Genomic DNA, 20,623 nt, shown 5'->3' on the forward strand with positions numbered 1-20,623 from the left:
TGGGCAAGTGATGGGCCTTGATAGTTTTGGAGGGAGGAGGAAAGAATTGTTCACAGCTTGAGTTTGGTGCTGAAAAGGACTGCATAGCTAATCAGATGCTGTGTCAAAGGCTCTTTATAGTTCACAGTTCTGTGAGATTTCTGAGAGCGACCCTGAACTTCCACTGCTGTGGAACTGGGGATTTAAATATGGGTAGAAGGGAAAGATTGGTTTAGGGCATCAGGGCCAAAGCATAACAAAGATTGGTTTCACAGGTCTACTCCCCACATTTCATCTTAAACATATGGGGTGCCATCTCATGACTTCTAAAGATGCATGAAAACCACAGTGTGACAGTTATGGTATGCATGCCCATCTCCAAAGGAGGACCTTTGCGAAGGCTTCTTAACTGGGCCATCTCTTGAAAATGGAAGGATGTGTTGTCATTTGCACAGCCCTTTCTCGCATAATCCCAGACGAAGGAATGGCTTAAGAATCAGTGGGGGCTTATCCATACTTTTCCTCTGCTCTTTTCAGACACAAGGGCATTATTATTATTATTATTATTATTATTATTATTTTCCTCCAGAGCTTTCCCTGGGAAAACCCGCTCTTTAAAGCTTAATCGGAGCAAACGTCAATCCACAGAAAACCCAAACTAATGTTTGCTCCAGTTAAGCACCAAAGAGTGGAATTTTGCAGAGGGACAGGGCTCTGGGGCAACAAAGAAATTCTTGGACACTGAGCTTTTAAGTATGGAACTGTACCTGGAAAGAGAGGAGCCAAAGGTAAAAGTAGATAAACCCTGACTTGCAGTAGCTGAGTTTGGCTGTGGGAAATGCAGATTCACATTCTTACGCAGCTGCAGAGCTCCCTGGCCAGCCCTGGACAACACTGAATCTCTTGCATGATGCCGTTTGTGAAGTGGGAAGAATAATAGAAATTGGAGGGCATTGTGCATACATCCATTTCACTTGTTAATCATATACTGGACCACAAGGAGGGTCTAGGCCAGGGGTAGGCAAACTAAGGCCCGGGTGCCAGATGCGGCCCAATCGCCTTCTGAATCCGGCCCACAGATGGTCCAGGAATCAGCATGTTTTTACTTGAGTAGAATGTGTCCTTTTATTTAAAATGCATCTTTGGGTTATTTGTGGGGCCTGCCTGGCATTTTTACATGAGTAGAATGTGTGCTTTTATTTAAAATGTATCTCTGGGTTATTTGTGGGGCATTGGAATTCGTTCATTTCCCCCCCCCCCCCAAAAAAAAATTCCACCATATGGTCTGAGGGACGGTGGACCGGCCCACGGCTGAAAAAGGTTGCTGACCCCTGGTCTAGGCGCTCCTTCGCCTGCCACATATATGTACTTTCTAGACTTGGAATTTTCCACAGGTTTTCATGGATTAGGCTCTACTTAAGAAAATTGATTAAATTGTTGATACTGTGAGTCTGTGTGGTGTTGCAGCTAAGAGTGCAAACGATGAGGAAGGAAGTCACCAAAGCCTTAATAATCCTACACTTACTTATACTTTTTCTGCACAATTTTTTTTAAACAACAGTTTAGAACAAAGGTGGGGAATCCATGGCCTTCCAGTTAATGTTGCACCCATCAGCCCCAGTCAGTGTGCCCCGTGGTCAGGGATGGTGGGAATATAGATTGGCAGCATATGGAGGGCTGCAGTGCATGCTTTTTGCTATTATCGCCACCCATCTTTCAAGCCAGAGGCTCTCAGGGCACACAGCATTTCGTTAAAACGCTACACGGCAAATAGAACATAGCCAAATTAAACCAATAGATGTAGCAAAACATTAATCCAGCAGCAGAAAAAAACATCTTTCAATTGGTCGTCTCTGTAGACCTGAAGGACACATCTTAGCTTGATATCAAACTGTTAACAATGGGGGCAATAGCATATGCAGTAGAAGGGAGCTCCTTATCCAGGGTGCCATAGCAGAGAAGGCCCTGCTCTGCATTGTCACATAGTGAATGGCAACTGTTGATTGAGCTACGAGCAGGACGTAGGAAATGGAAAAGATGAGTTTTCAGATACTTGGGTCCCACCAAAATTGGCATCTTAAATGGGGCCTGGTAGCAATTAGGCACCCAGTGCAGCTTGTTGGTGCATGACCTCACTTTGGCAATAAGATTTCTTCCGCATGGTCAGGCATAATTGTCAGCTCTCACCTGTGGTCATAATTGCGCCTCCATCGTCTGGCCTGTTTCATTGCCCAGCATGCCTCTGAAAACCATGCAACCACCCAACCTCCACATTGCCAGAGAAGACCTTTATGACCCCACTACTGCAGTTAGAAAGACAAACTCTCTGTTTGTTCCAGAGCGGATGTTCACTGCACCTCTGTTGCTTAGCTTCTGGCATAGCTTCTAAGTCTCACTTCCTTTCCAGTGCTGGCTTTCTTTCTTTCTTTTTTATTTTGTGGTATTTTTGCTTTTATGTTCCCTGTACCTTAAGAAATGCGACTGACAAATGTTTACGGTAAACAAATGCTTGATGAGATGAGACCGCTGTCAAAGTTGCTCAGAAGTCTCCTGTATCCTGGGCAGACCTTTGTCGAAGTTAAAGTATAATAAAGTGTGCTGCAGTTGTGTGTCATCTCTGCACGCTTTACTAGGTGCTGTCCTTAACTTAAAGCCTTCATAGTTTTTTTTATCCTCCAGCTGCCGGGTTTAAGACCCCAAGGGAAGTTATGTGCACTATCATTTACCCCCGTTTATGTATCTAGTCATAAAAATACAGTGATCGCTGCCAGGAAGGAGCAGAATTAGTGGGTGGTTAGAAATGTCAATATGGGCACAGGCATATGACTCTTTCCTCTCCTGCCTGAAACTTTCTTGCAGATTGGATATTGACTTTTTTTGGTCTCATTAGCCAGTGGAACTGATGAGTCAGGCAGCTCCAGCAAGCAGTTCACTTTTCTGCCAACTTAAGGCTTCTGTTTTGGCGCAGACGACCAGATTCTCTTCCCCCCACAACATGTTTTTTCCTTTGGTGCCCTGTGCTGTTTACACCCACCCTTGTGTTAGTCCCTGCTTTTCTAGGTTAGGTTTCCTTGTCTTAAATTGCTGTCTCTGAGGCCTGACATTTGTCTTTGCCGGTCTAGAGCTTTTGCTTCTGGCTCAAGCTTCCTTTGAGCTTTCCAAATCCTCTCCTCAGCATGTCAGCTGTGAATGCTTGGGTGATTAATGATTGGAATTGAGACTGCTGGATCACATAGTCTTTCCCCCGATTTCTCTTCCTCTGAATAATAGCTTTGCAGGCCTGTCATTATTTGCAAGGGGGCAGGACATCTGTGGTTTGGAAGCCACTGAGGTTACTAACACAGAGAGAGGAAGAGCCCTTCCCCGTATATTCTAGGTTGCCAGATAAACTCCTCTTCCTCCTCCTCAGGATGGAGCAAAAGCATTTAAAGTGATGGAGGAGAGAAAACATCAATAGTATTATGGAAAGGAAAGGTGGGTGGGTGAAAACACTTGAAACACCAGGGAAATCCTCAAAGCTAATACAGTGGTACCTCAGGTTACATACGCTTCAGGTTACAGACTCCGCTAACCCAGAAATAGTACTTCGGGTTAAGAACTTTGCTTCAGGATGAGAACAGAAATCGTGCTCCAGCGTCACGATGGCAGCAGGAGGCCCCATTAGCTAAAGTGGTGCTTCAGGTTAAGAACAGTTTCAGGTTAAGAACGGACCTCCAGAACAAATTAAGTACTTAACCCAAGGTACCACTGTATAAATTTTCTTGAAATTCAGTCATCACAGAGCTGGTCCCAGCGTAACATTTTGCCGAAGATCATTCAGAACCGTGTCTGCCAAGCAGTTACACATGCAAATCATTACATTAGAACTGAATATGCATTTGGGGGAGGCGGAATATCTGTGAAAAGGACGCTAGATTTCTGCCAGCTCGCCTGATTGCAGATTTTGCCTAAAAATGCAGATGATCGTTTCTGTCATATTTTTGTATGGGGATCTTTTGCGAAAGAGCATTTCTGTGGCTCATCACAGAATGTGTGCTCAGGAATCCCCGCATCCAGTCAAGTTCATGAAATCCAATTGCAGGTTTCTCTAACTTGTTCTAATTTCCACCCAGCCTGGACTTCCCCACACCTCCAACTCTCCCTGCTTTGTTTCTTCTGCTATAAATATGGGCACAGGCACAGCTGCTACCGTACCACCTGCCAGACTTGCATGCATATTGAATTAGTGTTCCGGAATAGCTGGTGGAGTGTTGGTTGCTCCTGAAGGTGCATGTACTCCCACTGTATGATGTTGCTTGCGAGTTCATTAATCGGGCTTTATTGATTGTATATTAGAGCTTAGTAAAAAACCAGCTGGGTCTCAAGCAATTGTTGATGCAGAAAGGCATCAGTGCAGCAGAAGCAGGCTGCTCAAAAGAAGAAGAAAACTGGGATTTGGAGTATACGGTCTGCAGGGTGGATTTGATATAAATCAGATCAATTTAAATCACAATTTAAATCACTAGTCAGTAAGACTTGATTTAAATCTTCTTTTTTACAGAAAGACTCATTCTTGCTGGTATAGTCTTAATATTTACAACCAGATGAAGCTTTCATTTTTGGAATAATAAATTTTCAGAGTAGTTTTTACAGTTATATCAAAAATTACTGATTTGATTATACTATTAGAAATACATGGATAGATAATTATGAAATTATTGTGAGGTTTAATAAGTTAACTCTTTATATTTGGACAACTTTTCTTCTGTACTTTATTGGAAGGAGAAAAATAATCATTTCCTTAATAACAATTTAAATCATTTGTTTAACTAAATCAATAACATTATAGCATATGTGTAATGGATTTAGGGGTTGCTCGTGCGTAAGTTGCCGCCACTGCTGGCGAGGTTACCTGGTTAAACCCTTTCTGACTGAACAGCCTCCAGCATCGTGACTGTCTCAGTCGCTGGCAGAATCCGTCAGTGGGCGTTTCTTGAACCTTTTCCAGCATAAAAGTTGTTTGACGCCAAGTCTCCTCCTACTCTCCCTGCGCAGAAGTCTTCTGCGCAGGGAGGGTGTGGGCAGCGGAGTACCCGTACTCTCTCCGCTGGTCTCCGGCGAGGAGTCTTGGAGCCTCCTCTCCGATTCCCCCATCTGCCCCCCTTCTCCACTGGTGTTATGCTGATTTCCTTCCCCAGCAGATGGGCTGCCTCTCTCCCTACTGGGACCCTCTCCGGCATCCCTCTGGAGCCTTCCCTCCGCCTCTAGCTCCGATGGCAGTTCCCTGACAATATGTATCCATGTTTGTTAACTGATGTGGTTAGACAATAATAAAAAACAAACTTAGAGTGTGTTTTAGCACACATGAAAAACTTAAAACAAATCCTTATTTCCTGATGAATAGCTTTTGAAATATAATGTAATTTAAATAGAAAACTATCCTTAGAAAGATTTTTCCTCCAAAAGCAAAAAATCCGATTTAAATAAAAAAAAATCTGATTTTTTTTAATCCATTTTTTTAAACTAATTGATTTTTATCCACCCTGGCAGTCTGCAAGAAGACCAGGTTTGATCATGCATGAGTGTATGTTTGTTTATGAAGCTAATTTTAACCAAGATTTTTGGCATCCACAAGTCTTGCATTACAGTGCCTTTTGGAAGCTGAGAACATGATTGAGAAATGCTTGCGTTAATAAACGAACAGAAACACTAGTGCTGTCGTATATAATCAATGTAGGGCAGCCAACCAGTAGCTCAGTGAACATCCTGCGTTGGCTGCCTGCATTGGGTTCTTGCATTGGTTCGGTGCAACCAAGTATGGCAAGTTTGAGGAAAGCAACATAGCTTGAGTTGGCTTGGCTGCCACTGATCACACTGTGAGATGTGCCGGCCGAGTGTGGGCTCCAACACTCTCCCATGTCTGGACTTGAATCGAATCAGCACTGAGAAAATAGCATTACTGGGTAGTACTTTTTCATGAATGATCAGATCATTCTGTGTACCATCTTTTGTTAGTTCTTGAAACATACGTTTAAGATAGGCCAGTGTGATTATCCGTAGATTACAGCTGGAAGAAGCTGAGAAAGCTGGCTTGCCTTAAAACTACCGTATTTTTTGGTCCATAAGACGCACCTAGTTTTTAGAGGAGGAAAACAAGAAAAAAAATATTCTGAACAAAACAGTGGATGTATGATTTTTGTGGTTCATGCTGTGGCCACAGACATGTGATTTGACGGTGAGTTTGGGGTAGCCCAATGCAAAAATCCTGAGGATCCATGTGGATCCGTGCTTTGTAACCACGTTTTTACACCATTGCGGCCCCACGCAACAGTGGATGCATGATTTTTTGGGTGCAGGCTGTAGCCATGGACATGCTATGTGATCTGATGGTGAATTTTGTATTTTGTATACACACTGCTAAGGTGGTAGTAAACGAGAGAGCCACGTATTCTCACAAGCAACGCTAGCTGTCATTTGAGCAACACAACTGGTTTTTAGAAACGTAGGTCATTTGCTGCTCTCTGAGTTAAAGTCAAAGCATGGCATACATGTTGGCCTTATTAGGGCAACACATTAAGCACAAATGTTGATTCCTGGGCTCCTGGAGGGGAGCTTGGCGTGTGCTTTGCTTCTCCCCAGTCCTTTTTGCTACTGCACTGTGCTGCACTGAGCTCTAAACCGAGGTTAAGAGATGGCCTCACTAACCACAAGCTGTAACCTTTGTTCTTGGTTACCGTTTAGGGTTAATGAGGAGAGACTTTAACCCCAAACCCCAATTCAGAGTGTACACTAAGCCAAACCATGGCTTAGCTTCGTGTGGCAGGGAAGAGCAAGGCAGCTACAAGTTCCTCTCCCAAGAGCCCATATGTACCCTTGTGCAAAGCCAAAGTTTGGTTTAGTGTGTTGTGTGAACCAGGCCATTGCAATGTCAATGTTTTCTGCTGTGCCTGTGAATACTTTCTTTATCCTGAGCAAACCATTTTGTATTACTGGCTTTTTGGACGGATGAAGTATGTAGCGAAACCTGTAATATATCCAGAGAACAGGTCTCCTTTTGCCCACTTGCGTTATTCTCACCAGGGTGGTGGCTTTGATTTGCCTTCCCATGATTGATCTGATCCATGCGTACGGCTTTGTGTTTCCAACTCAAGACCAATTGAAGAACATCTCATCCAGTTCAATCTTTGAAAAAGCTTTGAAAAACTTTTTCATATTCTCCAGTGTGCTACCCTTGCCGTTGTGGCGGCACGAGGTTGCCGTTCTGTGATTGGACTTAAGCTACTTGTTGAACGGTTCATTTATCCAGTCTGTATAACGTTTACTGCACATGTAACTTGTTAAGATAGAGTTGTACATCTATCCACTCCATGTTTACAGTATCTCCAGGCTTTGTCTTGAACATGGCACCTTAGTATGTTTGTTGTTTGAATGGTTACAAGTCTATCTCTATTCTAGCTATTATTCTAGTAAATTTGGTTTTATACTTATAAGCCAGTTTGTGGTGTTGTTGTTTTGTTGTAATGTTTCCTGCCCACCAGGAAGTGCAGAAAAATTGACTGTGAATTGTGGTTTGCAGGGGCAAGGGTTGTGGGCTGCGGCTTAAGTTGAATAATTTGTGCTTTAATCATTTGGGTTTTTGTTTGTTGGTTTTTGTTGCTATTTGTAAGCCACTTCGAACAACTCTTGGTGTAGAAGGGGAAGGTGGGGGGGGAGGTTATACACTTTGTGGGGAGGGGGGACAAGCAAAATAAATAAATTGCAGAACTGCGGATTATAAGAAACATAGCTGCTGTTGAAAATGTCAGTGCTATGCCAAACCCCCTCCCCATTCCTACCAGAACCATTTCCACACAATAACCAGCCACACTTTCTTCGCCACTGCTGATTAATTTTGGCAGTAGCAATTAGACGCAAGAATTTAAACCCACCATGTGATAAGTTGAAGCCTTAATTATTATATAACCAAGCATACTCCTGATGAGGGACACTGATGGGCAGTATAACTTATTTATTATAATTTATTTTTAAGCCTGTTATTTTTGAGAAGGGATTTAAACTCTTAATGCTCGCATTCTGAAGTATTCAAAGCACATCATCTGCAAAAAGATTTGATTTGTGCTTCGTTCCTTCAACCATGATACCCTCAATACCGCTTTGCAATCTCAAATTTTTTGCTAGAACCTCTATTGCTACCACAAAAAAGTAGTAGCAATAAAGGGCAGCTCTGTTTAGTTCCTCTTATTAATAACAAAGCCAACTGAACCTTCTCCGTTGATTGTGATGTTTTTGCCAAACATCTTAATTCCTTAGCAAGATTATACGGGAACAGATCTTATTTTTAGCTAGAAGTAATATATTTCATATGTTTCTTTCTCAGGTATCACACAGAAATGGCTGTTTGGATTTGGACCTTGAGCATTCTGAGCTTCTCTTGTTTGACCTGTGCATTGAGGCCTAAGAAATGGGATTCGTTTCTGACCAACACAGAACTGAACCACCTGACGGTGAACCACAAAACGGGGACAGTCTATTTAGGAGCAGTTAATGCCCTTCATCAGCTTACGAGCGACTTGAAACCCTATCCGTCTGTGGGTGAGGTATCCACTGGGCCACAACTTGATAACAAAATGTGCACACCTCCCATTGATGCAAACCAGTGTACCGAAGCAAAAGATACTGACAATTACAATAAGATATTTTTGCTGGACACACAAGAGGGACAAATTGTGGTTTGCGGGAGCCTGTTTAAGGGCATCTGTTGCATAAGAGAGCTCGAGAACATTTCAAAGATAGTTTACTATGAGAACGGCAGCGGGGAGAAATCGTTTGTTGCAAGCAACGACGAGGAGGTAGCCACAGTGGGGCTGATCACCTCTTTGAAAAAAGGCCGAATGATGTTTGTGGGAAAGGGAAATGGACCAAGTGACAATGGGATCATAATCAGCACTCGGCAACTTTTCGACGGGGATGGGAAAGACATTTTTGAACTGTATGCAGAGCCTGCTGTGATCAAATCGACGTACCCTTCCTCAAGCACGCAGCAGTTTCTGTACATCTTTGAAGACAGCAAATATGTGTATTTTATTTTCAATCAGTATGAAAAGCAGCCCCTTAAAAACCGGACAGTAATTGGGCGGCTCTGCAAGGAAGATGAACAGTACCATTCCTACTTTGAAATGGACTTGGAATGTAAAGATGCCAGTGGTCCTTACAACCAATGTAATGCTGTCTATGCCTCTGTGCCTGGGCAGGATCCAGCACCATCGGAGCAAGAGGATGGTGCCTCGTCAGAGGACAAAATGCTAATTGCACTTTTCAAGAGGATCAACAAAGACAATAACTCTGTGGAATCTGCCATGTGTGTGTTTTCCTTGGAGAAGATCAACCAAAAAATGGAGGAAAAACGGGAGCAATGCTATATGAAGGATAAACGGAACGTGTTTTACAAACCTTTCCGAACAGAAACCGCTCCGTGCACTTCTCAGTCTCACCCGGTAATATGAAAGCTTTAAAATATTTTTTATTTATTTTTTATTTCTTTATTTGAAAAGGGAGAGACAGAAAGGTTCAAAACCCTGTGTTTTAGAAACACATTTTAAATCTGTGAAGCAAAAGTGTGAGGCCTGGGAGCTGGAATCTAAAATGTTTCAGCACAGGTCTTTTTGGCTCCAGATATTTTTTTGCATAACATGTGAAATCTTTTTTCTTCTTCCCTGTCAATGTTATAGCACTGTTTTATACTAAATTGTACTTAGTCAGGTTAATATTCAACTAACAAAAATAGTTACGCACCTAGTGTTCACTTTTGGAAGCAAAGTGTAAATTTGACCATTCGGGTGTTTTAAGTGGGCTTAATCCAGTCAAAAGATGCCATTGTCTCAGTGAGACAGATTTAGCATTTGCTTTGTATGTCCTACATTGAGATAAGTCCAGTTTTAAATTGCTTCATTTGAACTGGGTGATGCCCTTTTCCCCCTTCCCCCTCATCACTATCATTCATAGCAGAAACCAGCACCAGAATTTTGCACTATGGACCCCACTGAACAGGCCTTCATTGATGCATTTTGGGGGCACAGAGTTGGTTTTCTATCTTTAAGGTGGCATTTTTTATCAGTTTGTCTTCTAATCCTTTTGAAAAAGCTAAAATTGAGATATAATTTTTTCTCATTCTTAGAGACAATAATGTGAGGAGAACAACATAAAGTGTCAGTGTAATTATGACAAGCTTATATCTATAACTTTTTGATCAATCAATCTCCTTTATTGGCATAAAAAGTGCATCATATACATGGATCATAGTAGGAGATACTTTAGGATAAAACTGTCTAGGCATCATGAGGTACGAAGATGACTCTCAGGACCTATGGTGACGTAATTTCATAGAGTCACTCAGAAATCTTGCCGCATTCTCCACAACATCATTACAGTGGTACCTCGGTTTAAGAACAGTCCATTTTAAGAACGATATGGTTTACCAACTCCGCAAAACCAGAAACCATGTCTTGGTTTGAGAACTTTACCTCGGTCTAAGAACAGAATCTGAATGGTGGAAGGGCACCGGTGGCGAGAGGCCTCATTAGGGAAAGCACACCTTGGTTTAAGAACGGTTTTGGTTTAAGAAAGGACTTCCAGAACGGATTAAGTTCGAAAACCAAGGTACCACTGTACTAGCTTTTATAGCTTGTATCTGAAACTCAGCGAAATTATGGATGACTCTTTAAAAAAAGAAAATAAAACGCTTCCTATCATGTACATTAGTGTCCTTTACATCCAGAAATTCCCCTTAGATTTGAGTGTGGCCAGATTTTAATATTTTCTACCTTGTATTTCTTTTAAAAAATAAAAAGCTATAAAAGGATTTCCCTCATTCTAAAAGGGGGAAATATTACACAGTATCCCCCAAATATTCCATTTTTCAATTTGGAAAACTTGGGGGGGGGGGAATCTTCCATAGACAAAATAAAAAAGGATTTCCAATGGGGCGGTTTCCTGTGCCTTCCTATCCCTAAGACCAACCGCAGTGCCTTCCAGCCTAAACATGGGCCATGATCCCTTTATACAGCCTCTTCAAGGGAGGGCTTTCCTACTAACTAAGGACCCTCACATCCAAACATCTTCATATGGATGCCCTGCTTAAGATATGCAGAGAGGAGTTTCCACATCACAACATGCATCAGTTTGAATTTGGATGCCACCCATACCATATATCCAGCCCACAGAATCTTTGTCCAGGGGATATCTGAGATATTTCTGCAACCACCTTAGGTCAGGGTTGGATCATAAGCCACCTGAGGTCTCATCCCCCACCTGTGGGACCTTCAACTAGCAAGGATGGGGGAGATCTGCACCAGCAGTGATATAAGCTGAGCAGAGAGGTGTCTCCATCCAGTCAGACCCCCTCTACACATAGTGTGGCATAAAAGAGGGGGGTGGGTTGGATTTCATCCCTAGTTTCAAAGTTCAGAGTTTATCACCCGTCTGATTGTTGTGTTTCTGTTTCTTGCTTCATTTCTTAGAATTCAAGCCAAGCCTTTCCATGTGGTTCTGAACATTTACCATACCCTCTGGGAAGCAGAGAGGGAATTACTACAGAACCTTTATTGAAGAAGAAGGGTATAGACTTAACTGCAGTGACCTTTGCCGTAGAGAACACACATACAGTAGCATTTGTTGGGACATCGGACGGCAGAATCCTGAAGGTAACCTCAATGTCTTAAATGCTTTCTTGTTGTTGTTGTTGTTGTTGCTGTTGTTGTTGTTGTTTAAAAAAAGAAGTGTGGCCTGTTTTTGCAATATAAGAAAGCTATGGCCAGAATGAATCTGCCATAGATAAAAGGTTTATCCGGTAATTTGCTTGACTTTTAAACGGAACAAACTTTCCGTAAAGTATTTCATGAAGTAAATTCAATAAGCATATTCAAACAATTTGTTTATATGTATTGTGGCAATAGTGACGTATTGAACCCCAGAATTAAAAGTAATCATAAAAAAATAACCATTCCTGAACACCATGAAATCAAAATATGTGAACATATTTCAGCCCAAAATCAATAAAATCATGTTCAAATACAGTGGTACCTCAGTTTACGAACTAAATCTGTTCCTGAAGTCCTTTCTTAAACCAAATCTGTTCTTAAACCGAGGTGCGCTTTCCCTAATGAGGCCTTCACTACGGGTGCCCTTCCACCGTTCGGTTTCTGTTTGTAGACCGAGGTAAAGTTCGCAAACCGGAACACTACAGTGGTGCCCCGCAAGACGAATGCCTTGCAAGACGGAAAACCCGCTAGACGAAAGGGTTTTCCGTTTTTGAGTTGCTTCGCAGGACGAATTTCCCTATGGGCTTGCTTCGCAAGACGAAAATGTCTTGCGAGTCTAGAGATTTTTTTTTCGCTTCCCCCCCCCCTTTATCTAATCTGCTAAGCCTTTAATAGCCTTTAATAGCCTTTTAGCAGCTAATCCCCTAAGCCTTTAAGCCTTTAATAGCCGCTAAACCGCTAATAGCGCTAATCCGTTAAGCCGCTAATAGGGTTGCTTCGCAAGACAAAAAAACCGCTAGACGAAGACTCTCGCGGAACGGATTAATTTCGTCTTGCGAGGCACCACTGTGCTTCCAGTTTTGCGGAGTTCATAAACCGAATTTTGCGGAGTTCATAAACCGTAAGCAGGACTGTTCTTAAACCGAGGTACCACTGTATGTCCTTCTCAAAGCTGTACCTGTTTGTGCATTAAAATTCAAATAAACATAAACCCATTAGCCTGGCAGAAACCTGGAACGCCTCCCATTTGTTGCAGTTGTTATTTAGTAGAGTTAGGGGCAACCAAAGTCTTCATTTAATCAAAGCCTGATAGAGTTCTGCCTCATACTAATGTATCTTTTTTGTCCTATTCCCAACAGATAACTATAGCCATTGACGATGAGCTATATTACTGCTCTTCCTTGTCTCCTTGTATGACCAGTTCACTGCTGTGTTTGAAATGGGAAAGCTATGGTTTGTGCAAACTGCATTTGGCCTACGGACTAAAACTGGGAACCCACTTTGAATGATGTTTCCAGTTACAACTTGTAGGCAAATGATTTGTGCATACCAGAGCTTGATAGAACAGCAAACTCTACTAGCCTGCCAGGAGCAAGGAAGTCAAGGAGCATATTGAAGCACTTCCAAGAAACGGAGCTCATGAGCAGAACGCTCAGACCCAATGGCAAAGCAAGTTAATTTCATTAAGCAAATGAAAAAGTAAGAGGGGTTAGAATATGACCAGGCTAACAGCAAGGTCTCTTGAGTATAAACCCTTAATAGATATCGCTAATACAGAATAAGGATCAGAAATTATGAATTAATATATTGAGTGTAATTTTGAAACTTGTTTGACTCTTGTGGGCCCTTCCAGCTGTACAGTTGTATGAGTCTATGATCTCAATCATAACACATGAAAGAAAATTGACAAAGAGCTTTGCCCAGATAGAAACTGATAATTTTGCCAGAATAGAACAAGATTTTGAAAAGGCAATGATGTTTTAGAAGAGCAGTTCTCCTTTCTTGCAGCTCAACAATTATTTCTTGGGGTGGTTTTGTTTTAAAATGAAAATGTCTAAATGTGTTTCAACTTAAATACGTTTTTTATTTACTGAAATAGCTAAGATAATGTAGTTAATCTGTATTCCAGGTGTTTCTGTCGAATCCTGAAAAGGAATATGCTGGAGTCCTTGTTGAAAAAAACAAGCCTATCCAGAAAGATCTCGCCCTAGATGCTCTCCAAGAGAACTTGTATGTGATGACTGCAAAAGAGGTACAAAATGCTTGGAAACAACAATGAAACTTTAAATATCATGTTCAATTTGAACATGTTTCTCAGGGCATATCTGCAGGGTGAGCTGGACCTACAGCTGTGTTGCTAAACGGAAATTACAAGAAATATGCAGGAATAGTTCCTTGAGGCATACAAAATCAGAAGTTAACCAGCGTTCCCAGAGCTGCCACTCTGCACATGCCCCAAGACAATGTGATCTCTTTATTTTCATTCAGCAGGCAACTGTGCAAACCCATTACAAGTACACAAAGAAAGCAACCTTTAGCATAGCTTCCTTCATGGAAAGCAAATGGCTCGTCCTCATTAGATAGAGATGTGAAGGAACTCTGGGTGTAAAGCAGCAGCTGATTATGCACTTGGGCCAAAGCAAAAAGCCCCAAGAGATCTCCTGGTGTAATGTGTAGTTCGGCTTGGCCTTAGCCCAAGTCCAGCATGCAAACTATTGGACCACATGGCCTATCATTGGTAATTTTGGTGATTTGAAAGCTGGTTGTCATGTGCTTCCTGGGACCAGAGTTATGGCACCAAGAACTCTACAGTGTATAATATATATATTTTTTAAAACCCAGCAAGTAATGTGTACATGAAGAGGATTTGATGCAGCGTTTTCAGGGACAAATAGGGAAATGGAAAGCAAGTAGGTATTGCAAAATTAAGAGAGCTTTTTAAAAAAACAAAAAACAAACAGCGGAAGATGACATTTACCTCAGTTTATTTAAAAGGCCTGGGTGAACAAAGGCCTGACACCAAAAAGATCACAAAGAGGGTGCCAGGCAAACCTCGTTGGGAAGGCTGTTCTATAACTGAGATGCCACCACTGAAAAGACACTGGTGGTGGCTTGCCTCAGTTAATTCAGTAGAGGCACTGGGGACTGGGGTTTAAATAGGAACAAATGACAGAAGGTAGTCTTTCAGGTAACCTTGTCCCAAACTATGTAGAGCTTTAAAAGTTAAAAACAGCCATTTTAATTTGTCCCTGAAATGGGCTGGGAGCCAGTACAGCTGACAGAAGCATTGTTGTAATATGATCAAACCACCCAGTGCCTCTTGCATCCCAGTTATAGACCAACTAAGGTTTCCAGGGTGTTTTAAAGACAGCCCCAAATACACCCGACAACAATAGTATTGTGTAGAGGTTGGGAAATTCCTCCCCTGCATAGTCTCTTTTGTTTTATGTGGCACATAAGCAGATGCAGAAGCTCTGAGGGTTAGTAGTATTCCCTTTCAAAAATAGAACAGCACAAAGTAGTCATTATTCCTGCTAGCTTTGTGGCTCAGGGTCTGTTCCTCCATCTTCTGCTCAGCAAATTCAAAGCGTCATTAAGAATCGTCTACAGGTGCTTGTTTGGGCAATAGGCATGATTAGTATAATCAACTCTGCGAAAGGATTCTCTTCAAGATTTTTTTAAAAAGCAAGAAGAGTAGATTTAAATTTAATTTGTAGTTCTCTAATGACTTACAATTTAGTGCTAGGATTATTGAGTGATTTTTTTCACATGACTATGAGTGTTTTGCCAGCCTACATCTGGGCCTGTTCACATGTTTCACTGACCATTGTAATCCATGAGGTGTGATATTTGGAATTCCTTTTATCCAGAATTTATTGTATATTACGGGAAATTGCAGGGTCCCTTTAACCTTAACTACTTGGGGGAACCATTGAACCCAGATTTGGGTTCAAAGATAATAACATTTTTGCATGCAGGAACCCGGAGTTAAGACAGAAGGCAGAATTGGGATTCAATATGACCTTAACAGATTGGAGAACTGGGCCCAACTAGCAGAATGAATTTCAGTGTAAGGTTCTACACTTAGGCAGGAAAAACCAGTTGCATGAATATAAGATGTGGGACACCTGGCTTACCATTAGTACATGTTAAAGAGATATAAGGGTCTTTGTGGACCACAAGCTTGACTTGAGTAAACAGTGTGATGCAGCAGCAAAAAAAGGGAATGCTATTCTAGACTGCATCGACAGAAGTATACTGTCCCGATCAAGGGAAGTAATAGTCCTCCTCTATTCTGCTTTGGTCAGAGCACTCCTGGAGTCCTGTGTCCAGTTCTGGGCACCACACTTTAAAGAAGGATATTGACAAGCTGAAACGTGTGCAGAAGAGGGTGGTTAGGATGATAAAGGGTCTGAAAGCCAAACCTTATGAGGAACGGTTGAAGGAGCTGGGCATGTTTAGTGTGAAAAGAGAAGACTTAAGAGATATGAAAGCCATCTTCAAATATCTAAAGGGCTGTCATGTGGAGGATGATACTTTCTCCTGCTCCAGAAGCTAGGACCCAAACCAATGGATTCAAGTTACAAGAAAGCAGATTCCAAGGAGACATCAGGAAGAACTTTCTGACAGGAAGAGCTGTTCGACAGTGGAACTGACTCCCTCAGAAGGTGGTGGAGTCTCCTTCATTTGAGGCTTTTAAGCAGAGGTTGGATGGTCATCTATCGTGTATGAGTTTGTTGAGATTCCTGTGTTGCATGGGGTTGGACTAAATGTCCCTTGGGATCCCTTCCAACTCTACAATTCTTTGATTTTATGAATAATTACCTGCTCCACTGGGGAGAGTCCCATGGACTGCAAGAAGATCAAACGTATCCATTCTTAAGGAAATCAGCCCTGAGTGCTAACTGGAAGGACAGACCTGAAGCTGAGACTCCAATACTTTGGCCACCTCATGAGAAGAGAAGACTCCCTGGAAAAGAACCTGATGTTGGGGAAGATGAAGGGCACAAGGAGAAGGGGATGACAGAGGACGAGATGGTTGGATAGTGTTCTCGAAGCTACCAGCATGAGTTTGACCAAACTGCGGGAGGCAGTGGAAGACAGGAGTGCCTGGCGTGCTCTGATCCATGGGGTCACGAAGAGTCGGACACGACTAAACGACTAAACAACAACAACCACTGGGGCAAAGGAGAGGAGAAGGAACAAGTTTCCTGAGTTTCACCGTGACCTAAAGCTGTGTGGACATGCTTGAAACATGAGCTAGATATGAGTCTTGTGGCTGTGTGCTTCAAATATTGAAAGGTAGATTGTGGATCATTGGAGTCATGACAGAGGGAGGGAGGTAAGCAAGCTTCCATAGATCACTTTAGAGCCCTGTCTTGTATAGTGTCCAAGGAAGCAACCCGAGTTATTTATAACATCCCCCAAATGGTTCAAAAGTAGTCAAAGGCTCCTTGCTGCCCAAAAGAAAAGGCAAGGGGAAGTGATAGTAAAGGAAAGGAGCTCTCTGGTGTTGGAGCAATCTGTTGTCCTGGATGTCCCACAGGGATCAAACCAACAACTGTGGAACAACCAGATTGAGGAAGACTAAAGACATGCAATGGAATAAGCATCCCTCTAGGGGAAAGAGGAAGGTGAAGGAAGACAAAAGGTGACTTACGTTCAGCAGAAGGGAATGCTAGAGTGAGACTGATGCCACAGGCCAAAGCAGATTTTTTGGATGATAAATGACAATACAAGTGGCGTTTGGGAATATACGTAAGAATTGTGACCCAATAAAAGCCATACTGTATCTGGAACATAGGTATAACAGGAATGTCCCTCATGAAGAGCAGAGATAGATGAGCTTAACCTTTTGATATGATAAGAGAGAGAACAGTCCAAACAGAAAGAGGAAAGAAACTTCAGGTGCTACAAAACAAGGTTTATTTAGTGCCCAATGTGTTTCAGAGAAAATATTTTCACAAGGATACTGTAAAGTTGCAAATGCCACATAGAACAGAAAGAATGATTGGTACAGAATCAATACTGAGTGAGATACATTAAGTTTCTTTGTGTAAGTATATTACAAGCATTCAAAGCAATAATGCTACAACTTGTTTGTTTGAACAAAACCAAGTTAGAAACAAACCCCTGAAAATGAAACAATCCCAAATTCACTTGTGGGGTGGAGGAGTTTGGAGTTGGTTCCATTTTCATTTCTACCAGTTATCCTTCTCTTATTTATGTTTTTGAGCTCTCATACTGCCCTTGAGAGAGAAAATTTCACCAAAATCCCATTAGAGTCTAAACACTGTTTTGAGGCACCTGAATTTACCTCCATCCCCTCTCTCTCTCTCTCTCTCTCTCTGTCTCTCTCTCTCTCTCTCTGGCCTGCTAGTGGTACTACCCCAGTTTTGTTGTTGCTTTTTTTAAGTTATCGTTGGAACAATGCCAATTACAAGAAAAGGAAGCATCTACCTCGTCAGGGCTAATTAATGACTGAATAGAGACATTTGCTTGTGTTAGCAGTTGGCAACTGGCTTCTATCTTAAATTAGGCACTGGCATAAATCCAGAGTTCTTGCACCTCTCAATCCTATGAGGCTTTCAGTAGCAGCAGGCAACCAATGCTAAAGTTTCCTTCATCTCTACACTTGGAAAAATCCCACACTCATTGCACCGTCACCTGTAGAGTGAACCTAAAGGAGCCAAAAGGCTTTGAGACATGTGAACTGACCACCTTGGTAACAGAAAGCCATCTCATTGATATTTAATTGCTTTATGAATGTATCCCCAATGAAGCAAAACAAATGAAATTCTAAACACAATCCCTTGGGGATAAAATTGCCCTGAAACTTCCAGGTGTTTAGCGTCACCACATCCAATATCAACAGGTAGATTCGAATCTGAGCATGTATAACATGCTTTGAATGTCCTATTTAAAATATTTCTGTGCTTTTAGATAACTGTTTGGTATAGTTAGAAATACTATTCCTTGAGGAATATGCAAACATGGCATCATAGTAACTTTTGAAACTTTTTTGGTGATGAAAAAAATTAAAAGGTAAAGGACCCCTGGACGGTTACGTCTAGTCAAAGGTGACTATGGGGTTGTGGCGCTCATCTCGCTTTCAGGCTGAGGGAGCCGGCGTTTGTCCACAGACAGCTTTCCAGATCATGTGACCAGCAGGACTAAACCGCTTCTGGCGCAACTGAACACCATGATTGAAACCAGAGTAATAATCAGTGTTAGAAACTGAGATATGAAAGCTAGGAGCTAAACGGCACCTTAAACCTAGGTTATAGGTGCAACAGTGGAATGTCTAGGCACCCTTTTTTATAACAAGAATACAAAGCTGAAAATGAATGAACTGCAGCTAAAATATTATGTTTTCACATGGTCTAGTCGTTGTCTGGCCACCCCGCTAATATTCTTAAGAGGGTCTCTTCTCCAGTCTTCAGAGAGTAGCTGGAAGTGGGGAGGCAGAAAAGGGTTCTCCTTTCCTTCCACTCTGCAGTTTTAATCCGAAATCTTAGGCGCAGTACTGCGCCCAGAGCTCAGAAACTGCTCACACTAATGAAATTCCCTGTTGCAAAATGCACCTAGAACAATGGGAGCTTCGAACACTGGTAATAATGAGTAGTGTGCATTTAGGTGTGTGGGTGTGCGTATGTGCTTAGTTTGGCATATTTTAGCTTTAAAGTCGGGGGTTTGTATCCGGAAAACAGCAGAGGGAAAAGGATTAAAGCACACTACCTCAGCATCACTCTTACAGAGTGCAGACACAGCTGCTTTTAATTTATTTGTTTTGGGGTTTTTAATGCTATATTTTTTTTAGGAGAGGTTCTCAGTGGCCTCAAGTGGTTTGTCCCCAAACATGACCTTAAGTTTACTGCAAATATTGATGGTGCAAGCAAATTCCTGTGAGCTCAGGACAAATTGTGAATTGGCTAGGAGTACAAAATTATATAGAGTTATATAATCTATTCATAACCAAAGCACTTTCACGTAATTTATTATTAGATGTATCTACTCTTATTAGGTGTTTCGCTTGCCTGTCCAAGAATGTACGAGTTACTCAACCTGTGACCTGTGCATTCAAGCCCGGGATCCGTATTGCGGCTGGTGTGTAACAGAGGGAAAGTAAGTATTCCATGCTACAGGGATATATTGTATTATGCATGTTATTTCTTTTCAGAATATCATGTATGCTGAATGATTTCTTCAAAGCATTTGTACCAGAACTGGGAAAAACTCTTCATCACAAATTACCACAGTGTAAACATATAATGAGCAGCAGGGAGGAAGCTAATTTGCATATTTTGTCTGTATAGCTTGTATATAATTTGCATGAAAATGGTGGTTGCCAAGCCACAGCTGGTGAATATCTAGCATTTATCTGGTGATAGTCTTATTCTAGTATTTTAACTCTAAACATTCCTTAATACAATCCTTCCAGCTGAAAAACAGCACTTGGGAATCTTTGGATGGTGGAGGGAAGAGAACCATACTGAATTTCAATTTTGCTTTTAGGTTTCTGATGTTTTAAGGGTACAAAGTTTTTGTCTGCTACCGAGAGACATGCTGAAATTTATTATATTCAGGGTGTTGTGGCAAAAAGTTGCCTTCCATTTCTACCAAACACACATTGACTATGGATGAGGTAGATTTTCCATTTCCTTTTTCACGATATACACCTTCAAGTCAGTTGAGATTCCTGGTAGTGATTATTTCCTACCAGGGTGTCAGAACTTTATTGACACACTAAACATACAAATTTTAAAGACAAAGAAAAAGAAAAGAACAAAAAACACAGCACTCTTGTTTGCTTAGCCCTCCGTGCTCCTAAGCTGGAAGCTATGAGAAGTCAAAATAAACCAAGATAAAAGCCAAAATCTTCAGTGTTTTAACAGGAAATCTCATAACGTTGAAGATTTCTCTAAAACACTTTCTGCTGCTGTAACATGCCTAAATAGCAAAATTAAATTGTGTTGGTCTGTCATAGCTTTTCTTCAGAACCACAACACATAGGAATGGTCCAAATTGGACCATTGTTCCATGTAGCTCAGATCGGCTGTGGTTTCTCCTGCAATTCCAACAGGAGCCATTCATGAACTTAAGTTAGTCACGTCCATCGCCATTATTAT

General features: G+C 41.7%; 1 protein-coding gene across 3 annotated transcripts in view; it reads left to right on the forward strand.

Annotated features, from left to right (window-relative positions):
- PLXNB2 (plexin B2) overlaps positions 1–20,623 on the forward strand; it is a 347,788-nt gene that overhangs the window by 239,862 nt on the left and 87,303 nt on the right. For all 3 annotated transcript variants that reach the window (XM_081023406.1, XM_081023404.1, XM_081023405.1), the window contains exons 4-7: positions 8,336–9,452; positions 11,475–11,657; positions 13,624–13,746; positions 19,519–19,619. In XM_081023406.1, the coding sequence (XP_080879532.1) occupies positions 8,349–9,452; positions 11,475–11,657; positions 13,624–13,746; positions 19,519–19,619 (1,511 nt within the window). In that variant the 5' untranslated portion in view covers positions 8,336–8,348. The remainder of the gene's footprint in view (positions 1–8,335; positions 9,453–11,474; positions 11,658–13,623; positions 13,747–19,518; positions 19,620–20,623) is intronic.

This window comes from Podarcis pityusensis (assembly GCF_964106645.2).
Source record: "Podarcis pityusensis genome assembly, chromosome: 10".
Taxonomy (NCBI): Eukaryota; Metazoa; Chordata; class Lepidosauria; order Squamata; family Lacertidae; genus Podarcis; species Podarcis pityusensis.